This window comes from Heterodontus francisci, chromosome 8 (assembly GCF_036365525.1).
Source record: "Heterodontus francisci isolate sHetFra1 chromosome 8, sHetFra1.hap1, whole genome shotgun sequence".
Taxonomy (NCBI): Eukaryota; Metazoa; Chordata; class Chondrichthyes; order Heterodontiformes; family Heterodontidae; genus Heterodontus; species Heterodontus francisci.
The window spans coordinates 127274396-127294044 of NC_090378.1; the positions used below are offsets into that span (position 1 = coordinate 127274396).

Genomic DNA, 19649 nt, shown 5'->3' on the forward strand with positions numbered 1-19649 from the left:
CCTCTCTCCAGTTACTGCAGTCCACCTCTCTTACTCTGTAATCTCCTCTCTCCAGTTACTGTAGTCACCTCTCTCCAGTTACTGTAGTCACCTCACTTACTCTGTAATCTCCTCTCTCCAGTTACTGCAGTCACCTCCCTCCAGTTACTGTAGTCACCTCTCTTACTCTGCTATCTCCTCTCTCCAGTTACTGCAGTCTCCTCTCTCCAGTTACTGCAGTCACCTCCCTCCAGTTACTGTAGTCACCTCTCTTACTCTGCTATCTCCTCTCTCCAGTTACTGCATTCACCTCTCTCCAGTTACTGTAGTCACCTCTCTTACTCTGCTATCTCCTCTCTCCAGTTACTGCAGTCACCTCTCTCCAGTTACTGCAGTCACCTCTCTCCAGTTACTGCAGTCACCTCTCTTACTCTGCAATCTCCTCTCTCCAGTTACTGCAGTCACCTCTCTTACTCTGCAATCTCCTCTCTCCAGTTACTGCATTCACCTCTCTCCAGTTCCTGTAGTCACCTCTCTTACTCTGCAATCTCCTCTCTCCAGTTACTGCAGTCACCTCTCTTACTCTGCAATCTCCTCTCTCCAGTTACTGCAGTCACCTCTCTTACTCTGTAATCTCCTCTCTCCAGTTACTGCAGTCACCTCCCTCCAGTTACTGTAGTCACCTCTCTTACTCTGCTATCTCCTCTCTCCAGTTACTGCAGTCTCCTCTCTCCAGTTACTGCAGTCACCTCCCTCCAGTTACTGTAGTCACCTCTCTTACTCTGCTATCTCCTCTCTCCAGTTACTGCATTCACCTCTCTCCAGTTACTGTAGTCACCTCTCTTACTCTGCTATCTCCTCTCTCCAGTTACTGCAGTCACCTCTCTCCAGTTACTGCAGTCACCTCTCTCCAGTTACTGCAGTCACCTCTCTTACTCTGTAATCTCCTCTCTCCAGTTACTGCAATCTCCTCTCTCCAGTTACTGTAGTCACCTCTCTTACTCTGTAATCTCCTCTCTCCAGTTACTGCCGTCTCCTCCCTCCAGTTACTGTAGTCACATATCTTACTCTGCAATCTCCTCCCTCCAGTTACTGTAGTCACCTCTCTTACTCTGCAATCTCCTCTCTCCAGTTACTGCAGTCACCTCTCTCCAGTTACTGCAGTCACCTCTCTCCAGTTACTGCAGTCTCCTCTCTCCAGTTACTGCAGTCTCCTCACTCCAGTTACTGCAGTCTCCTCTCTCCAGTTACTGCAGTCTCCTCACTCCAGTTACTGCAGTCACCTCTCTCCAGTTACTGTAGTCACCTCTCTTACTCTGCAATCTCCTCTCTCCACTCACTGCAGTCTCCTCTCTCCACTCACTGCAGTCACCACTCTCCAGTTACTGCATTCACCTCGCTCCACTCCGCAGTCTCCTCTCTACACTCCGAAGTCTCCTTTCTCCACTCCGAAGTCTCCTCTCTCCACCAGGAAGTCTCCTCTCTCCACCAGGAAGTCTCCTCTCTCCAGTTACTGCAGTCTCCTCTCTCCACTCACTGCAGTCTTCTCTCTCCACTCTCTGCAGTCTTCTCTCTCCACTCTCTGCAGTCTCCTCTCTCCACTCATTGCAGTCTCCTCTCTCCACTCACTGCAGTCACCTCTCCCCACTCTGCAGTCTCCTCTCTCCAGTTACTGCAGTCTCCTCTCTCCAGTTACTGCAGTCACCTCTCTCCACTCTGCAGTCTCCTCTCTCCAGTTGCTGCAGTCTCCTCTCTCCACTCTGCAGTCATCTCTCTCCACTCACTGTAGTCTCCTCTCTCCACTCACTGCAGTCTTCTCTCTCCACTCTCTGCAGTCTCCTCTCTCCACTCATTGCAGTCTCCTCTCTCCACTCACTGCAGTCACCTCTCCCCACTCTGCAGTCTCCTCTCTCCAGTTACTGCAGTCTCCTCTCTCCAGTTACTGCAGTCACCTCTCTCCACTCTGCAGTCTCCTCTCTCCAGTTGCTGCAGTCTCCTCTCTCCACTCTGCAGTCATCTCTCTCCACTCACTGTAGTCTCCTCTCTCCACTCACCGCAGTCGCCTCTCTCCACTCTGCAGTCACCTCTCTCCACTCTGCAGTCTCCTCTCTCCACTCTGCAGTCTCCTCTCTCCACTCACTGCAGTCTCCTCTCTCCACTCACTGCAGTCTCCTCTCTCCACTCACTGCAGTCACCTCTCCCCACTCTACAGTCTCCTCTCTCCAGTTACTGCAGTCTCCTCTCTCCAGTTACTGCATTCACCTCTCTCCACTCTGCATTCACCACTCTCCACTCTGCATTCACCACTCTCCACTCTGCAGTCTCCTCTCTCCACTCACTGCAGTCTTCTCTCTCCACTCACTGCAGTCTCCTCTCTCCACTCACTGCAGTCTCCTCTCTCCACTCACTGCAGTCTCCTCTCTTCACTCACTGCAGTCTCCTCTCTCCACTCACTGCAGTCACCTCTCTCCACTCACTCCAGTTACTGGAGTCACCTCTCTCCAGTTACTGTAGTCACCTCTCTTACTCTGCAATCTCCTCTCTCCACTCTGCGTTCACCTCTCTCCTCTCTGCGTTCTCCTCTCTCCTCTCTGCGTTCTCCTCTCTGCGTTCACCTCTCTCCTCTCTGCGTTCACCTCTCTGCATTCACCTCTCTCCACTCTGCATTCACCTCTCTCCACTCTGCATTCACCTCTCTCCAGTTACTGTAGTCACCTCTCTCCATTCTGTAGTCACCTCTCTCCACTCTACAGTCACCTCTCTCCACTCTACAGTCACCTCTCTCCACTCTATAGTCTCCTCTCTCCAGTTACTGCAGTCTCCTCTCTCCAGTTACTGCATTCACCTCTCTCCACTCTGAGGTCTCCTCTCTCCACTCTGAAGTCTCCTCTCTCCACTCTGAAGTCTCCTCTCTCCAGTTACTGCAGTCTCCTCTCTCCACTCTGAAGTCTCCTCTCTCCAGTTACTGCAGTCTCCTCTCTCCAGTTACTGCAGTCTCCTCTCTCCAGTTACTGCAGTCTCCTCTCTCTACTCTGCATTCACCTCTCTCCATACTGCAGTCTCCTCTCTCCCCTCACTGCAGTCTCCTCTCTCCCCTCACTGCCGTCTCCTCTCTCCCCTCACTGCCGTCTCCTCTCTCCCCTCACTGCAGTCTCCTCTCTCCACTCACTGCAGTCTCCTCTCTCCACTCACTGCAGTCTCCTCTCTCCACTCACTGCAGTCTCCTCACTCCACTCACTGCAGTCTCCTCTCTCCACTCACTACAGTCTCCTCTCTCCACTCACTGCAGTCTCCTCTCTCCACTCACTGCAGTCTCCTCTCTCCACTCACTGCAGTCTCCTCTCTCCAATCACTGCAGTCTCCTCTCTCCACTCACTGCAGTCTCCTCTCTCCACTCACTGCAGTCTCCTCTCTCCACTCACTGCAGTCTCCTCTCTCCACTCACTGCAGTCTCCTCTCCCCAGTTACTGCAGTCTCCTCTCTCCACTCTCCTCTCTCGATTCTGCAGTCTCCTCTCTCCACTCTGCAGTCTCCTCTCTCCACTCTGCAGTCTCCTCTCTCCAGTTACTGCAGTCTCCTCTCTTCATTCTGCAGTCACCTCTCTCCACTCTGCAGTCTCCTCTCTGCACTCACTGCAGTCTCCTCTCTGCACTCACTGCAGTCTCCTCTCTCCAGTTACTGTAGACACCTCTCTCCACTCTGCAGTCTCCTCTCTCCACTCTGCATTCACCTCTCTCCAGTTACTGCAGTCACCTCTCTCCATTCTGTAGTCACCTCTCTTACTCTGCAATCTCCTCTCTCCAGTTACTGTAGTCACCTCTCTTACTCTGTAATCTTCTCTCCAGTTACTGCAGTCACCTCTCTCCAGTTACTGTAGTCACCTCTCTTACTCTGTAATCTTCTCTCCAGTTACTGCATTCACCTCTCTCCAGTTACTGTAGTCACCTCTCTTACTCTGCAATCTCCTCTCTCCAGTTACTGCATTCACCTCTCTCCAGTTACTGTAGTCACCTCTCTTACTCTGTAATCTTCTCTCCAGTTACTGCAGTCACCTCTCTCCAGTTACTGCAGTCACCTCTCTTACTCTGTAATCTTCTCTCCAGTTACTGCAGTCACCTCTCTCCAGTTACTGCAGTCACCTCTCTTACTCTGCAATCTCCTCTCTCCAGTTACTGTAGTCACCTCTCTTACTCTGTAATCTTCTCTCCAGTTACTGCAGTCACCTCTCTCCAGTTACTGCAGTCACCTCTCTTACTCTGTAATCTCCTCTCTCCAGTTACTGCATTCACCTCTCTCCAGTTACTGTAGTCACCTCTCTCCAGTTACTGTAGTCACCTCTCTTACTCTGTAATCTTCTCTCCAGTTACTGCAGTCACCTCTCTCCAGTTACTGTAGTCACCTCTCTTACTCTGTAATCTTCTCTCCAGTTACTGCAGTCACCTCTCTCCAGTTACTGCAGTCTCCCCTCTCCAGTTACTGGAGTCACCTCTCTCCAGTTACTGTAGTCACCTCTCTCCAGTTACTGTAGTCACCTCCCTTACTCTGCAATCTCCTCTCTCCAGTTACTGCATTCACCTCTCTCCAGTTACTGTAGTCACCTCTCTTACTCTGCAATCTCCTCTCTCCAGTTACTGCATTCACCTCTCTCCAGTTACTGCAGTCACCGCTCTCCAATCGGCCGTCTCCTCTCTCCACTCTGCGTTCACCTCTCTCCACTCTGCGTTCACCTCTCTCCACTCTGCGTTCACCTCTCTCCACTCTGCGTTCACCTCTCTCCACTCTGCGTTCACCTCTCTCCTCTCTGCGTTCTCCTCTCTCCTCTCTGCGTTCTCCTCTCTGCGTTCACCTCTCTCCTCTCTGCGTTCACCTCTCTGCATTCACCTCTCTCCACTCTGCATTCACCTCTCTCCACTCTGCATTCACCTCTCTCCAGTTACTGTAGTCACCTCTCTTACTCTGTAATCTTCTCTCCAGTTACTGCAGTCACCTCTCTCCAGTTACTGCAGTCTCCTCTCTCCAGTTACTGCAGCCACCTCTCTCCAGTTACTGCAGTCTCCTCTCTCCAGTTACTGCAGTCTCCTCTCTCCAGTTACTGGAGTCACCTCTCTCCAGTTACTGTAGTCACCTCTCTTCCTCTGTAATCTCCTCTCTCCAGTTACTGCATTCACCTCTCTCCAGTTACTGTAGTCACCTCTCTCCAGTTACTGTAGTCACCTCTCTTACTCTGTAATCTCCTCTCTCCAGTTACTGGAGTCACCTCTCTCCAGTTACTGTAGTCACCTCTCTTACTCTGCAATCTCCTCTCTCCAGTTACTGCATTCACCTCTCTCCAGTTACTGTAGTCACCGCTCTCCAGTTACTGCAGTCTCCTCTCTCCAGTTACTGCAGTCTCCTCTCTCCAGTTACTGTAGTCACCTCTCTTACTCTGTAATCTCCTCTCTCCAGTTACTGCATTCACCTCTCTCCAGTTACTGCAGTCACCTCTCTCCAGTTACTGCAGTCTCCTCTCTCCAGTTACTGCAGTCTCCTCTCTCCAGTTACTGTAGTCACCTCTCTCCAGTTACTGTAGTCACCTCTCTTACTCTGTAATCTCCTCTCTCCAGTTACTGCATTCACCTTTCTCCAGTTACTGCAGTCACCTCTCTCCAGTTACTGCAGTCTCCTCTCTCCAGTTACTGCAGTCACCTCTCTTACTCTGTAATCTCCTCTCTCCAGTTACTGAAGTCACCTCTCTCCAGTTACTGCATTCACCTCTCTCCAGTTACTGCAGTCACCTCTCTCCAGTTACTGCAGTCACCTCTCTCCAGTTACTGCAGTCACCTCTCTCCAGTTACTGCAGTCACCTCTCTCCAGTTACTGCATTCACCTCTCTCCAGTTACTGCAGTCACCTCTCTCCAGTTACTGCAGTCTCCTCTCTCCAGTTACTGCAGTCACCTCTCTTACTCTGTAATCTCCTCTCTCCAGTTACTGCATTCACCTCTCTCCAGTTACTGCAGTCACCTCTCTCCAGTTACTGCAGTCTCCTCTCTCCAGTTACTGCAGTCTCCTCTCTCCAGTTACTGTAGTCACCTCTCTCCAGTTACTGTAGTCACCTCTCTTACTCTGTAATCTCCTCTCTCCAGTTACTGGAGTCACCTCTCTCCAGTTACTGTAGTCACCTCTCTTACTCTGCAATCTCCTCTCTCCAGTTACTGCATTCACCTCTCTCCAGTTACTGTAGTCACCTCTCTTACTCTGTAATCTCCTCTCTCCAGTTACTGTAGTCACCTCTCTTACTCTGTAATCTCCTCTCTCCAGTTACTGCATTCACCTCTCTTACTCTGCAATCTCCTCTCTCCAGTTACTGTAGTCACCTCTCTCCAGTTACTGCAGTCACCGCTCTCCAATCGGCCGTCTCCTCTCTCCACTCTGCGTTCACCTCTCTCCACTCTGCGTTCACCTCTCTCCACTCTGCGTTCACCTCTCTCCACTCTGCGTTCACCTCTCTCCACTCTGCGTTCACCTCTCTCCACTCTGCGTTCACCTCTCTCCTCTCTGCGTTCACCTCTCTCCTCTCTGCATTCACCTCTCTCCTCTCTGCATTCACCTCTCTCCTCTCTGCATTCACCTCTCTCCTCTCTGCATTCACCTCTCTCCTCTCTGCATTCACCTCTCTGCTTTCTGCGTTCACCTCTCTGCATTCACCTCTCTCCACTCTGCATTCACCTCTCTCCACTCTGCATTCACCTCTCTCCACTCTGCATTCACCTCTCTTCACTCACTGCAGTCTCCTCTCTTCACTCACTGCAGTCTCCTCTCTTCACTCGGCCGTCTCCTCTCTCCACTCTGCGTTCACCTCTCTCCACTCAGCGTTCACCTCTCTCCGCTCTGCGTTCACCTCTCTCCGCTCTGCGTTCACCTCTCTCCGCTCTGCGTTCACCTCTCTCCGCTCTGCGTTCACCTCTCTCCGCTCTGCGTTCACCTCTCTCCGCTCTGCGTTTACCTCTCTCCGCTCTGCAGTCACCTCTCCCCAGTTCCTGCAGTCACCTCTCTCCACTCTGCAGTTGCAGCAGCACAGATGCAGCTGCTCCCCTGATTCCAGGCAGGAAGTGCACCAAATTGCCCAGCCAATCCTGTGCTGTCCTTGCCCTGGGAGTGTTTGATGGGACAGTGTAGAGGGAGCTTTACTCTGTATCTAACCCTGTTTTTTTTTCCTTTTTTTTTCTTTTGTGTAGAGGGAGCTTTACTCTGTATCTAACCCCCCCCCGTGCTGTACCTGTCCTGGGGAGTGTTTGATGGGGGTCAGTGTAGAGGGAGCTTTACTCTGTATCGAACCCCCGTACTGTACCTGTCCTTGGGAGTGTTTGATGGGGACAGTGTAGAGGGAGCTTTACTCTGTATCTAACCCCATGCTGTACCTGTCCTGGGGAATGTTTGATGGGGACAGTGTAGAGGGAGCTTTACTCTGTATTTAATCCCCGTACTGTACCTGTCCTGGGGAGTGTTTGATGGGGGGACAGTGTAGAGGGAGCTTTACTCTGTATCTAATCCCCGTACTGTACCTGTCCTGGGGAGTGTTTGATGGGGACAGTGTAGAGGGAGCTTTACTCTGTATCTAACACCCGTACTGTACCTGTCCTGGGAGTGTTTGATGGGGACAGTGTAGAGGGAGCTTTACTCTGTATCTAACCCCGTACTGTACCTGTCCTGGGGAGTGTTTGATGGGGACAGTGTAGAGGGAGCTTTACTCTGTATCTAACGCCATGCTGTACCTGTCCTGGGGAATGTTTGATGGGGACAGTGTAGAGGGAGCTTTACTCTGTATCTAATCCCCGTACTGTACCTGTCCTGGGGAGTGTTTGATGGGGGGACAGTGTAGAGGGAGCTTTACTCTGTATCTAACCCCGTACTGTACCTGTCCTGGGGAGTGTTTGATGGGGACAGTGTAGAGGGAGCTTTACTCTGTATCTAACCCCCGTACTGTACCTGTATGGGGAGTGTTTGATAGGGGACAGTGTAGAGGGAGCTTTACTCTGTATCTAACCCTGTGCTGTACCTGTCCTGGGAGTGTTTGATGGGACAGTGTAGAGGGAGCTTTACTCTGTATCTAATCCCCGTACTGTCCCTGTCCTGGGGAGTGTTTGATGGGGGGACAGTGTAGAGGGAGCTTTACTCTGTATCTAATCCCCATACTGTACCTGTCCTGGGGAGTGTTTGATGGGGGGACAGTGTAGAGGGAGCTTTACTCTGTATCTAACCCCCGTACTGTACCTGTCCTGGGAGTGTTTGATGGGACAGTGTAGAGGGAGCTTTACTCTGTATCTAATCCCCGTACTGTACCTGTCCTGGGGAGTGTTTGATGGGGGGGACAGTGTAGAGGGAGCTTTACTCTGTATCTAACCCCATGCTGTACCTGCCCTGAGAGTGTTTGATAGGACAGTGGAGCAGGAGCTTTACTCTGTATCTAACCCTGTGCTGTACCTGTCCTGAGAGTGTTTGATAGGACAGTGGAGCAGGAGCTTTACTCTGTATCTACCCACTTCCCCCACAGTTGTAACCTTTGGCCTGCCCTCTTCATCAACACCCTGTAACCTAAGCTGAAGCAGCAACAGATCTATTCTGATTGCCGTCAGTCACTTACGTGAATGCAAATGCGACCAGCGCCCCACTCACGACAATGAAATCCAGAATGTTCCAAATGTCCCGGAAGTATGAGCCTTCATGGAATATCAAACCGATGTCTATCATCTAGAGAAAGGATCACACCAAAATTAGCAGTCAACGATAGATTCACATTTCATCGCCGTCAGTTTTTAATTCTTAAAAAATAACAACAACTTGTGTTTATACAGCACCTTAAATGTAGTAAAACTCCCCAAGATCATTCACAGGAGTGTTATTGGGCAACATTTAACACTGAGCCAGATACGAAGATATCAGGACAGGTGATCAAAGAGGCAGGTTTTAGGGAATGTTTTAATCGAGGAGAGAGAGTTAGAGAGGTGGAGAGGTGTAGGTAGGGAATTGTAGAGATTAGAGACTCGAAAATATGGGCTGTCAATGGTGAGGTGATGGAAAAGAGGAATGCACGAGATTCTAACCTGCACCAAGTCCCGTCCACCATCACACTTGTGCTTACCGATCTACATTGGCTCTCAGTCTGGTAAAGCCCCCAATTTAAAATTCTCATCCTCATGTTTAAATTCCTTCATAGCCTCAGTCCTCCTGACCTCTGTGTTCTCTTTCAGCCCTACAATCTCCCCATCCCATCGCTCAACTCTTGTGCACTTCCTGTCCCCTTTGCTAAGCACTGTGGGTTGTCTAAACCCTATACTCTGGAATTGCCTCTCTAAAGCTCTCTGTCTCTCTCCTCTTTTAAGATGCTCCTTAAAGTCCATGTCTTTGACTAAACTTTTGATCACCGCTCCTGCTTTTCCCCCCTTTCCTTTTTATGCTGTGAAGCAAGTGAGGACATTCTTGCTATGTTAGGGATGCTACACGAATAAGTGTGTTTGTGCATTTAGCTCGGGACTTGTCCATGTCTTACCCTGCTGCTGACCTTGAACTCCAAGACCCTCAGAACTGAAGGTGCTCTCTGTTATTCCAGAGCAATTGTGTTTAATTATATGCAGGTGGAGGGTGTTAATTAGGGTCTGACTTGATACATAAGGAGACACTTACTGAAACTAAGTATAGGTTTTGAATAAGGAGCTACATGTTTGTAATCCTTTACTCTGTAAAATAAATGTAAGACTGAGTAAAGATTGGCTCCAGCATCATCCTTCAACAACAAGCTTTCTGGAATAGAAACTATCTTGCGGCTCTCTCATTGTCAAAATGGGATGTTATTTTGAAAGGATGAATGAGGTTGGACATCTCCTGTGCAAAGCCATGGTGCCTGCTGTCCATTGCTCAGATTGTTTCCTGCCCTTTTACTTAATGTTTCCTGAATTTTATTGGCTTTCTGATTATTGAGATGAGATGTGTGGTGCCTGGTGTGTTCCTGGAAATGGGCCCTTGGTTTTTTTTTTCAATGAACATTGTGTGGGTGCAGAATCACGTGTAGGTAAAAGTGGCAGACCTACCCCGAAATATTATCATGAAATAGTTGGGTTAAGACCATTTTTTCCCCAGGTATTAAACTCATAGTGGCACCTCAGAGGATGGCTGTACTGAAAGATAATTTGTGCATTACTATAGCACCCTTCACAACCTCAGGATGTCCCAAAGCGCTTTACAGCCAATGAAGGAGTTTGAGGTGTAATTTAGGAAATGGGGGAGTCAATTTGGGCACAGCAAAATCCCACAAGCAGCAATGAGATAAAGACCAGATCGTCTGTCTTAAGTGCTCAGTGAGAGTTAAATATTGACAAGGGCACCGTGGGATCTTTTACATCCAACTGCAATGTTCATCTGAAAGGCGTCCCCCATGACCATGCAGCATTCCCTCAGTACTGCACTGGAGATGGTGACCCAGATACTGGGCTCAGGTCACTGGCGTGAGACTCAAACCAACAATCCTCTGTCTCAGAAGCAAGAGTGCTCCCCACTGAGCCAAGCTACTTGGGTGGGACCGATTGATCTGCTAGTCAAGGGACAAATATAGGGACCTGGTGAGGGACAGAGGTATAGAGGGAGTGGACATCCTGGTGAGGGACGGAGGTGTTGAGAGAGTGAACATCCTGGTGAGGTGACAGAGGTATAGAGGGAGTGGACATCCTGGTGAGGGACGGAGGTGTTGAGGGACTGGACATCCTAGTGAGGGACGGAGGTGTAGAGGGAGTGGACATCCTGGTGAGAGATGGAGGTGTTGAGGGAGTGGGCATCCTGGTGAGGGATGGAGGTGTTGAGGGACTGGACATCCTGGTGAGGGACAGAGGTGTAGAGGTAGTGGACGTCCTGGTGAGGGATGGAAGTGTTGAGGGAATGGACATCCTGGTGATGGACGGAGGTGTAGAGGGATTGGACGTCTGGGTGAAATTCAGGAAGTTAGACCAGGAAAGTGGGATTTGTTGAATTTGCATGTTGTGTGTATAAGGGTTGTGGATATACACAGCCAGGGATTAGGCAGGGCGGAGTTGAGCTTAGAATTCAGTCATGAATTATTTTACCTTTATCACCATCTCAAAGGTGAAGACTCCCGTGAACACGTAGTCAAAGTACCTGAGCACCTGAGAGAGAGGGAGAGAGACACCCAGTGAACTGGAGGACACATTGTTACAAATCACATCAACCACTCCCTGTACTTTCAGAGTCTCCTTTTCATGTTTCTCACTTAGGTCTCTCCCTTTCCCTTCTCCCTCAACATTAGGTCAAGATGGCATCTGGCCACCAGGCCTCAAACTCGACCTTGCTGGTCCTGAACTCATGCCCAGAGATACCTGCAGTACAGACCTTCTCATTTCCTATCTGTCAGGGGTCTGCCCAACAGCACGCCAACATTCAGATTGAAAAGGCCCACTCTATAGGAACTATAGGTGGAAACCAATTGATACAGGGGACACACATGCACAGAACTACTGTAAGTGACTGGGATTGATCTTTACACACAATTTTTATGCAACTATCCTCCAATCACTGCATTTTTCTGTCGTTATAGACTCTGTTTGCTGTTTTGTTACAGGGCCCTACCATTGTTCTTTTACAAATGGGAGTCCTTAATTAATCCAACTTCCAAACACTATTTTTTAATGTACATAATGCGAAGCAAGTCACACAATATGCATTTTTGCTCTTCAACTCCAACGTCCCATTTTATCCCCAACGGGCTGGGAAAAGTCTCCTCCAACTTCAGGTCTAATTATCTCGAAAGGGCAATTTCTTAATGGGGCCAAAACCTTACTCGGGGGGACGAGAGCCCTGATCTGCCTGTGGCTGACATAGCAGCCCTCAATCACCCTGCTACACACCATGAGGCAGCACACATGGGCAAAGGCATCGGTATTCCTATAGTCAGGAATTAGCAGAATGTGCAATGGCTGCTGCTGTTTCTGTGGTAGTACCACCTCTCCAGTTAGTTGATAATTTTCTTGGAACCATTGTTTTGCCCCTTTTTTTCTTCTTCAGCCAGAGGATGCAGTAACTCCTCATATTTAACTCCTGCACAGCTGGCGGACATCTCTCCAATACAGAGTTTCTTTCTCTGTGCATCTCAAGCACTTCTTGCCAGAGATTGCATGTTAGATGTTTTGCTTCTCGTCGGAATCTTTTCCAGGGAATGTAAGAATCAGTCAGCAATTGAGAGAAACTGGTTCCCACAGTTCATGAATTGAGGAACATTCTCTTTCGGTGGCTGAACTTCTGCACCCAGCTCTTGAATTCTTGCCCCTTCGAGTCTCAGTCTCTCTGCTCATGGTCTCACCTTCCTCAGTCGCCTGGTTTTGAGAATCTTGTTTCTGATTCCTTCCAACAATTGTGCTTCGGAAGCTTCGACTTCTGCTCAGGCTCAATGTACTCATCCTCAGTTTTCTTCGGGTCACCTTTAACCACCCCTCCCCCCAGCTGCTTCTGTTAGCATGTTAGTCACTCCATTTCTAGTGCAGTTTTATTATTAGCAATAATATGTAACATAAGAACAGAAAGTGCTGGAAACACTCGGCAGGTCTGGCAGCACCTGTGGCGAGAGAAACAGAGTTAACGTTTCGGGTCAGTGACCCTTCATCAGAACTGGCAAAGGTTAGAAATGTAATAGGTGTTGAGCAAGTGATAGGGGGAAGGGGAGGGAAAATGAACCAAAGGGAAGGTGTGTGATAGGGTGGAGGTCAGGAGAGACTAAATGACCAAGATGTCATCGAACAAAGGCAAAGGGAGTGCTAATAGTTGTCGTAAAAAGCAAAGCATTAGTCCAAAGAGAGAGTGCGTGTCAGAATAATGAACAGCTCTGTCAGAAAGCAAAAACATGAAAAACAAGTTTAACTTTTTTTTTAACCATCATGCTCTGAAGTTGTTGAACTCAATGTTGAGTCCTGAGGGCTGTAGAGTGCCTAATTGGTAGATGAGATGCTGTTCCTCGAGCTTGTGTAGAGGTTCACTGGAACACTGGAGCAGACCCAAGAGCGAAATGTTGGCATGAGAGCAGGGGGGTGAATTAAAATGGCCAGCAACCTCGAAATCGGGGTCATGCTTGCGGACTGAGCGGAGGTGTTACCCACTCCATATTTGGTCTAATGCAGAGAGAGAACAGCGAGCAGTCAGGAGCGGCGGGATGGAGCGTTGGTCAGTCGGAAGCAGGAGGGAGCGGTGAGCAGTTGTGAGCAGCCGGGAGTGTTAAACAGTCTGGAACGGTGGGAGGGAATGGTGAGCAGTTGGGAGTGTTAAGCAGTTGGGAACGGCGGGAGGGTGTGGTGAGCAGTCGGGAGCGTTAAGCAGTTGGGAACGGGGGGAGGGAATGGTGAGCAGTTGGGAGTGTTAAGCAGTCGGGAACAGCAGGAGGGAGTGGTGAGCAGTCGGGAGTGTTAAAAAGTCGGGAACGGCGGGAGGGAGCGGTGAGCAGTCGGGAGCGTTAAGCAGTTGGGAACGGCGGGAGGGTGTGGTGAGCAGTCGGGAGCGTTAAGCAGTTGGGAACGGGGGGAGGGTGTGGTGAGCAGTCGGGAGCGTTAAGCAGTTGGGAACGGTGGGAGGGTGTGGTGAGCAGTCGGGAGTGTGAAGCAGTCGGGAACGGCGGGAGGGACTAGTGAGCAGTCGGGAGTGTTAAGCAGTTGAGAACGGCGGGAGGGAGTGGTGAGCAGTCAGGAGTGTTAAGCAGTCGGGAACGGCGGGAGGGTGTGGTGAGCAGTCAGGAGTGTTAAGCAGTTGGGAACGGCGGGAGGGTGTGGTGAGCAGTCGGGAGTGTGAAGCAGTCGGGAACGGCGGGAGGGACTAGTGAGCAGTCGGGAGTGTTAAGCAGTTGAGAACGGCGGGAGGGAGTGGTGAGCAGTCAGGAGTGTTAAGCAGTCGGGAACGGCGGGAGGGAGTGGTGAGCAGTCGGGAGCGTTAAGCAGTCGGGAACGGCGGGAGGGAGTGGTGAGCAGTCAGGAGTGTTAAGCAGTCGGGAACGGCGGGAGGGAGTGGTGAGCAGTCGGGAGCGTTAAGCAGTTGAGAACGGCGGGAGGGAGTGGTGAGCAGTCGGGAGTCTTAAGCACTTGGGAACGGTGGGAGGGAGCGGTGAGCAGTCGGGGGTGTTAAGCAGTCAGGAACAGCGGGAGGGAGTGTTGAGCATTCGGGAGTGTTAAGCAGTCAGGAACAGCGGGAGGGAGTGGTGAGTCGGGAGCATTAAGCAGTTGGGAACAGTGGGAGGGAGTGGTGAGTCGGGAGCATTAAGCAGTTGGGAACAGCGGGAGGGTGTGGTGAGCAGTCGGGAGTGTTCAGCAGTTGGGAAAGGCGGGAGGGAGCGGTGAGCAGTTGGGAGCGTTAAGCAGTCGGGTACGGTGGGAGGGAGTGGTGAGCAGTCGGGAGCATTAAGCAGTTGGGAACAGCGGGAGGGAGTGGTGAGCAGTCGGGAGTGTTAAGCAGTCTGGAACGGTGGGAGAGACTAGTGAGCAGTCAGGAATGTAAAGCAGTCGGGAACGGCGGGAGGGTGTGGTGAGCAGTCTGGAGCATTAAGCAGTTGGGAACAGCGGGAGGGAGCGGTGAGCAGTTGGGAACGGCAGGAGGGACTGGTGAGCAGTCGGGAGTGTTAAGCAGTCTGGAACGGTGGGAGGGAGTGGTGAGCAGTCGGGAGCATTAAGCAGTTGGGAACAGCGGGAGGGAGTGGTGAGCAGTCGGGAGTGTTCAGCAGTCGGGAACGGTGGGAGGGAGCGGTGAGCAGTCGGGAGTGTTAAGCAGTCGGGAACAGCGGGAGGGTGTGGTGAGCAGTCGGGAGTGTTAAGCAGTCGGGAACAGCGGGAGGGAGTGTTGAGCATTCGGGAGTGTTAAGCAGTCGGGAACGGCGGGAGGGTGTGGTGAGCAGTCGGGAGTGTTAAGCAGTCGGGAACGGCGGGAGGGTGTGGTGAGCAGTCGGGAGTGTTAAGCAGTCGGGAACAGCGGGAGGGAGTGTTGAGCATTCGGGAGTGTTAAGCAGTCGGGAACGGCGGGAGGGTGTGGTGAGCAGTCGGGAGTGTTAAGCAGTCGGGAACAGCGGGAGGGAGTGTTGAGCAGTCGGGAGTGTTAAGCAGTCGGGAATGGCGGGAGGGAGCAGTGAGCAGTCGGGAGTGTTAAGCAGTCGGGAACAGCGGGAGGGTGTGGTGAGCAGTCGGGAGTGTTAAGCAGTCGGGAACAGCGTGATGGAGTGGTGAGCAGTCGAGAGTGTTGAGCAGTTGAGAACGGCGGGAGGGTGTGGTGAGCAGTCGGGAGTGTTAAACAGTCGGGAACGGCGGGAGGGAGTGGTGAGCAGTCGGGAGCGTTAAGCAGTTGAGAACGGCGGGAGGGAGTGGTGAGCAGTCAGGAGTGTTAAGCAGTCGGGAACGGCGGGAGGGAGTGGTGAGCAGTCGGGAGCGTTAAGCAGTTGAGAACGGCGGGAGGGAGTGGTGAGCAGTCGGGAGCGTTAAGCACTTGGGAACGGTGGGAGGGAGCGGTGAGCAGTCGGGGGTGTTAAGCAGTCAGGAACAGCGGGAGGGTGTGGTGAGCAGTCGGGAGTGTTAAGCAGTCGGGAATGGCGGGAGGGAGCAGTGAGCAGTCGGGGGTGTTAAGCAGTCGGGAACAGCGGGAGGGTGTGGTGAGCAGTCGGGAGTGTTAAGCAGTCGGGAATGGCGGGAGGGAGCAGTGAGCAGTCGGGGGTGTTAAGCAGTCAGGAACAGCGGGAGGGTGTGGTGAGCAGTCGGGAGTGTTAAGCAGTCGGGAATGGCGGGAGGGAGCAGTGAGCAGTCGGGGGTGTTAAGCAGTCAGGAACAGCGGGAGGGAGTGTTGAGCATTCGGGAGTGTTAAGCAGTTGGGAACGGCGGGAGGGTGTGGTGAGCAGTCGGGAGTGTTAAGCAGTCGGGAATGGCGGGAGGGTGTGGTGAGCAGTCGGGGGTGTTAAGCAGTCAGGAACAGCGGGAGGGAGTGTTGAGCATTCGGGAGTGTTAAGCAGTTGGGAACAGTGGGAGGGAGTGGTGAGTCGGGAGCATTAAGCAGTCAGGAACGGCGGCAGGGTGTGGTGAGCAGTCGGGAGTGTTCAGCAGTTGGGAAAGGCGGGAGGGAGCGGTGAGCAGTTGGGAGTGTTCAGCAGTTGGGAACAGCGGGAGGGTGTGGTGAGCAGTCGGGAGTGTTCAGCAGTTGGGAAAGGCGGGAGGGAGCGGTGAGCAGTTGGGAGTGTTCAGCAGTTGGGAACGGCGGGAGGGACTGGTGAGCAGTCGGGAGTGTTAAGCAGTCTGGAACGGTGGGAGGGAGTGGTGAGCAGTCGGGAGCATTAAGCAGTTGGGAACGGCGGGAGGGTGTGGTGAGCAGTCGGGAGTGTTCAGCAGTTGGGAAAGGCGGGAGGGAGCGGTGAGCAGTTGGGAGCGTTAAGCAGTCGGGAACGGCGGGAGGGATTAGTGAGCAGTCAGGAATGTAAAGCAGTCGGGAACGGCGGGAGGGTGTGGTGAGCAGTCTGGAGCATTAAGCAGTTGGGAACAGCGGGAGGGAGCGGTGAGCAGTCGGGAGTGTTCAGCAGTCGGGAACGGCGGGAGGGACTGGTGAGCTGTTGGGAGTGTTAAGCAGTCGGGAACGGCGGGAGGCTGTGGTGAGCAGTCGGGAGCATTAAGCAGTTGCCAACAGCGGGACGGAGTGTTGAGCATTCGGGAGTGTTAAGCAGTCGGGAACGGCGGGAGGGTGTGGTGAGCAGTCGGGAGTGTTAAACAGTCGGGAACAGCGGGAGGGTGTGGTGAGCAGTCGGGAGTGTTAAGCAGTCGGGAACAGCGGGAGGGAGTGTTGAGCATTCGGGAGTGTTAAGCAGTCGGGAACGGCGGGAGGGTGTGGTGAGCAGTCGGGAGTGTTAAGCAGTCGGGAATGGCGGGAGGGAGCAGTGAGCAGTCGGGAGTGTTAAACAGTCGGGAACAGCGGGAGGGTGTGGTGAGCAGTCGGGAGTGTTAAGCAGTCGGGAACAGCGTGATGGAGTGGTGAGCAGTCGAGAGTGTTGAGCAGTTGGGAATGGCGGGAGGGAGCAGTGAGCAGTCGGGAGTGTTAAGCAGTCAGGAACAGCGGGAGGGAGTGGTGAGCAGTTGGGAGTGTTAAACAGTCGGGAACAGCGGGAGGGTGTGGTGAGCAGTCGGGAGTGTTAAGCAGTCGGGAATGGCGGGAGGGAGCAGTGAGCAGTCGGGAGTGTTAAGCAGTCAGGAACGGTGGGAGGGAGTGGTGAGCTGTCGGGAGTGTGAAACAGTCGGGAACAGCGGGAGGGTGTGGTGAGCAGTTGGAAGTGTTAAGCAGTCGGGAACAGCGGGAGGGAGTGGTGAGCAGTCGGGAACGGCGGGAGGGAGTGGTGAGCAGTCGGGAGCGGCGGGAGGGAGTGGTGAGCAGTCGGGAACAGTGGAAGGGAGTGGTGAGCAGTCGGTAACGGCGGGAGGGTGTGGTGAGCAGTCGGGAACGACGGGAAGGAGTGGTGAGCAGTCGGGAGCAGCGGGAGGGAGTGGTGAGCAGTCGGGAACGGCGGGAGGGAGTGGTGAGCAGTCGGGAGCGGCGTGAGGGAGTGGTGAGCAGTCGGGAACGGTGGGAGGGAGTGGTGAGCAGTTGGAAGTGTTAAGCAGTCGGGAACAGCGGGAGGGAGTGGTGAGCAGTCGGGAACGACGGGAAGGAGTGGTGAGCAGTCGGGAGCAGCGGGAGGGAGTGGTGAGCAGTCGGGAACGGCGGGAGGGAGTGGTGAGCAGTCGGGAGCGGCGTGAGGGAGTGGTGAGCAGTCGGGAACGGTGGGAGGGAGTGGTGAGCAGTTGGAAGTGTTAAGCAGTCGGGAACAGCGGGAGGGAGTGGTGAGCAGTCGGGAACGGCGGGAGGGAGTGGTGAGCAGTCGGGAGCGGCGTGAGGGAGTGGTGAGCAGTCGGGAACGGTGGGAGGGAGTGGTGAGCAGTTGGAAGTGTTAAGCAGTCGGGAACAGCGGGAGGGTGTGGTGAGCAGTCGGGAGCGGCGTGAGGGAGTGGTGAGCAGTCGGGAGCGGCGTGAGGGAGTGGTGAGCAGTCGGGAACAGCGGGAGGGAGTGGTGAGCAGTCGGGAACGGTGGGAGGGTGTGGTGAGCAGCCAGGGGTGGGATGGACCGGTGAAGAAAAGTGGTAATCACGGGTGAGAGTGGGGAAGAGAAGTGGCCATTGAGGGGGTGAAATGGTTTGTATTTTGTGTCAAATTAACCAGCACCATCTTTGTTACTGGCAGCTCCCTGAAACGTCGCTGAAAGTGATATTGCAGTCAATGATGCAGCATTTGCCAGTCGTGCGCCATCTATGGTTGCGCTGTCAATAAACGTCTCCTTTTTTACCCGTGTCCATCTTAAACTTGTTTTTCATGTTTTTGCTTTCAGACAGAGCTGTTCACTATTATCTCACTAACACTCTCTCTGGTCAAATGTTTTGTCATTATTATTACCCCTTCATATGCCTTTTGTTCTGTGACATACTTGTCATTTAATCTCTCCCACCCTCTGCCCTATCACACTCCTTCCCCCTTTGCTCTTCATCCGTCCTTCTCCCTTTTACTTACTCAAAACCTATTGCATTTCTAACCTTTGCCAGTTCTAATGAAAGGTCATCGACCTGAAACGTTATCTCTGCTTCTCTCTCCACAGATGCTGCCAGACCTGCCGAGTATTTTCAACACCTTTTTTGATTTCTGATTTCCAGCCTCCGCGGTTTTTTGCTTTTATTATTGTTGCTCCAGGTGTCTCAGAGGCTGTGCTGTTCTTTGTTGTGTTTTGTTGTGTCACTTTCAGTCTCTTCTACCCCGTGAAGTCTCTTCAGCAAGACCACTCTACTCGTCAGATCATTTGACTTTTGCTCTTCGTTATTGTGTTTTATCTGCTATTCTTCCCTGTCAGTGAGAAGGGTGAATACTTGCTCCTGTCATCAGTGCTTACTTACACAGGATTTCCACCTCAGCCAGGAGGCTGCAATTGCCAATCTTCTGGTGGCTACGTTTATCCTGAGTTTATCCTGAGTTTACCCTACAGTTCCTCCTGCACTTTCTGCAGAATTTTGTGGGGATCCTCCAGCTCTTCAAATCGTTCGGTGAGACCTGGCAGTTCAGAGATTCCTGGGTGGTCAGTTTGGCCATCATCTCACTATGTTTTTGCAAAGACTTCACAAATGTGTGTTCAAATTCTGCCGAGGTTTCCTTCTGCCCCTTGTCCCCTTTTGTTTTTCTGGGATTCCTGGACCTCTGCTACAACTTGAGATCTGAAAAGGGAAACACTTAGGAGATTCTGTCACCCTGCCACCTTTCTTGTCAGTACTCTGGATCCCTTCCCTTCCTTTTGATCAGGATATTAAACCCTGGGAAATCCCTCCCCAATATTACAGGCTGAGAAAGCTTGGTTAGTATTCCAGCCTTTACTTCCAGGGCAACTCCCTTCACTTCCACTTGACCCAGGTGTTGGGATATGAGAATATATCCCCCTCTAAACACATCACTTCTCTTGTAGCTACCTGGTCTGGAAAGAAATGCCTTTCTAGAGTTGAGGAAACCATGGTTACTGCACTCTGAGTTAGTAAGGGCTATCCCCTCCTTTCTATTAATGTTTATTGTTTCTATTGTTTCGAGGAAAGGGTCAGCAGTCTCCTCATAGCTCACAAGCTACACT

At 52.1% G+C, this 19649-nt stretch overlaps 1 protein-coding gene across 1 annotated transcript in view; it reads right to left on the reverse strand.

Annotated features, from left to right (window-relative positions):
- Positions 1 to 19649, reverse strand: part of LOC137373269 (probable voltage-dependent R-type calcium channel subunit alpha-1E) — a 1486297-nt gene that overhangs the window by 240355 nt on the left and 1226293 nt on the right. The window contains exons 24-25 of the mRNA XM_068038118.1: positions 11071 to 11130; positions 8601 to 8707 (exon numbers count right to left, since the gene is read on the reverse strand). Coding sequence (XP_067894219.1) covers positions 8601 to 8707; positions 11071 to 11130 — 167 coding nt within the window. The remainder of the gene's footprint in view (positions 1 to 8600; positions 8708 to 11070; positions 11131 to 19649) is intronic.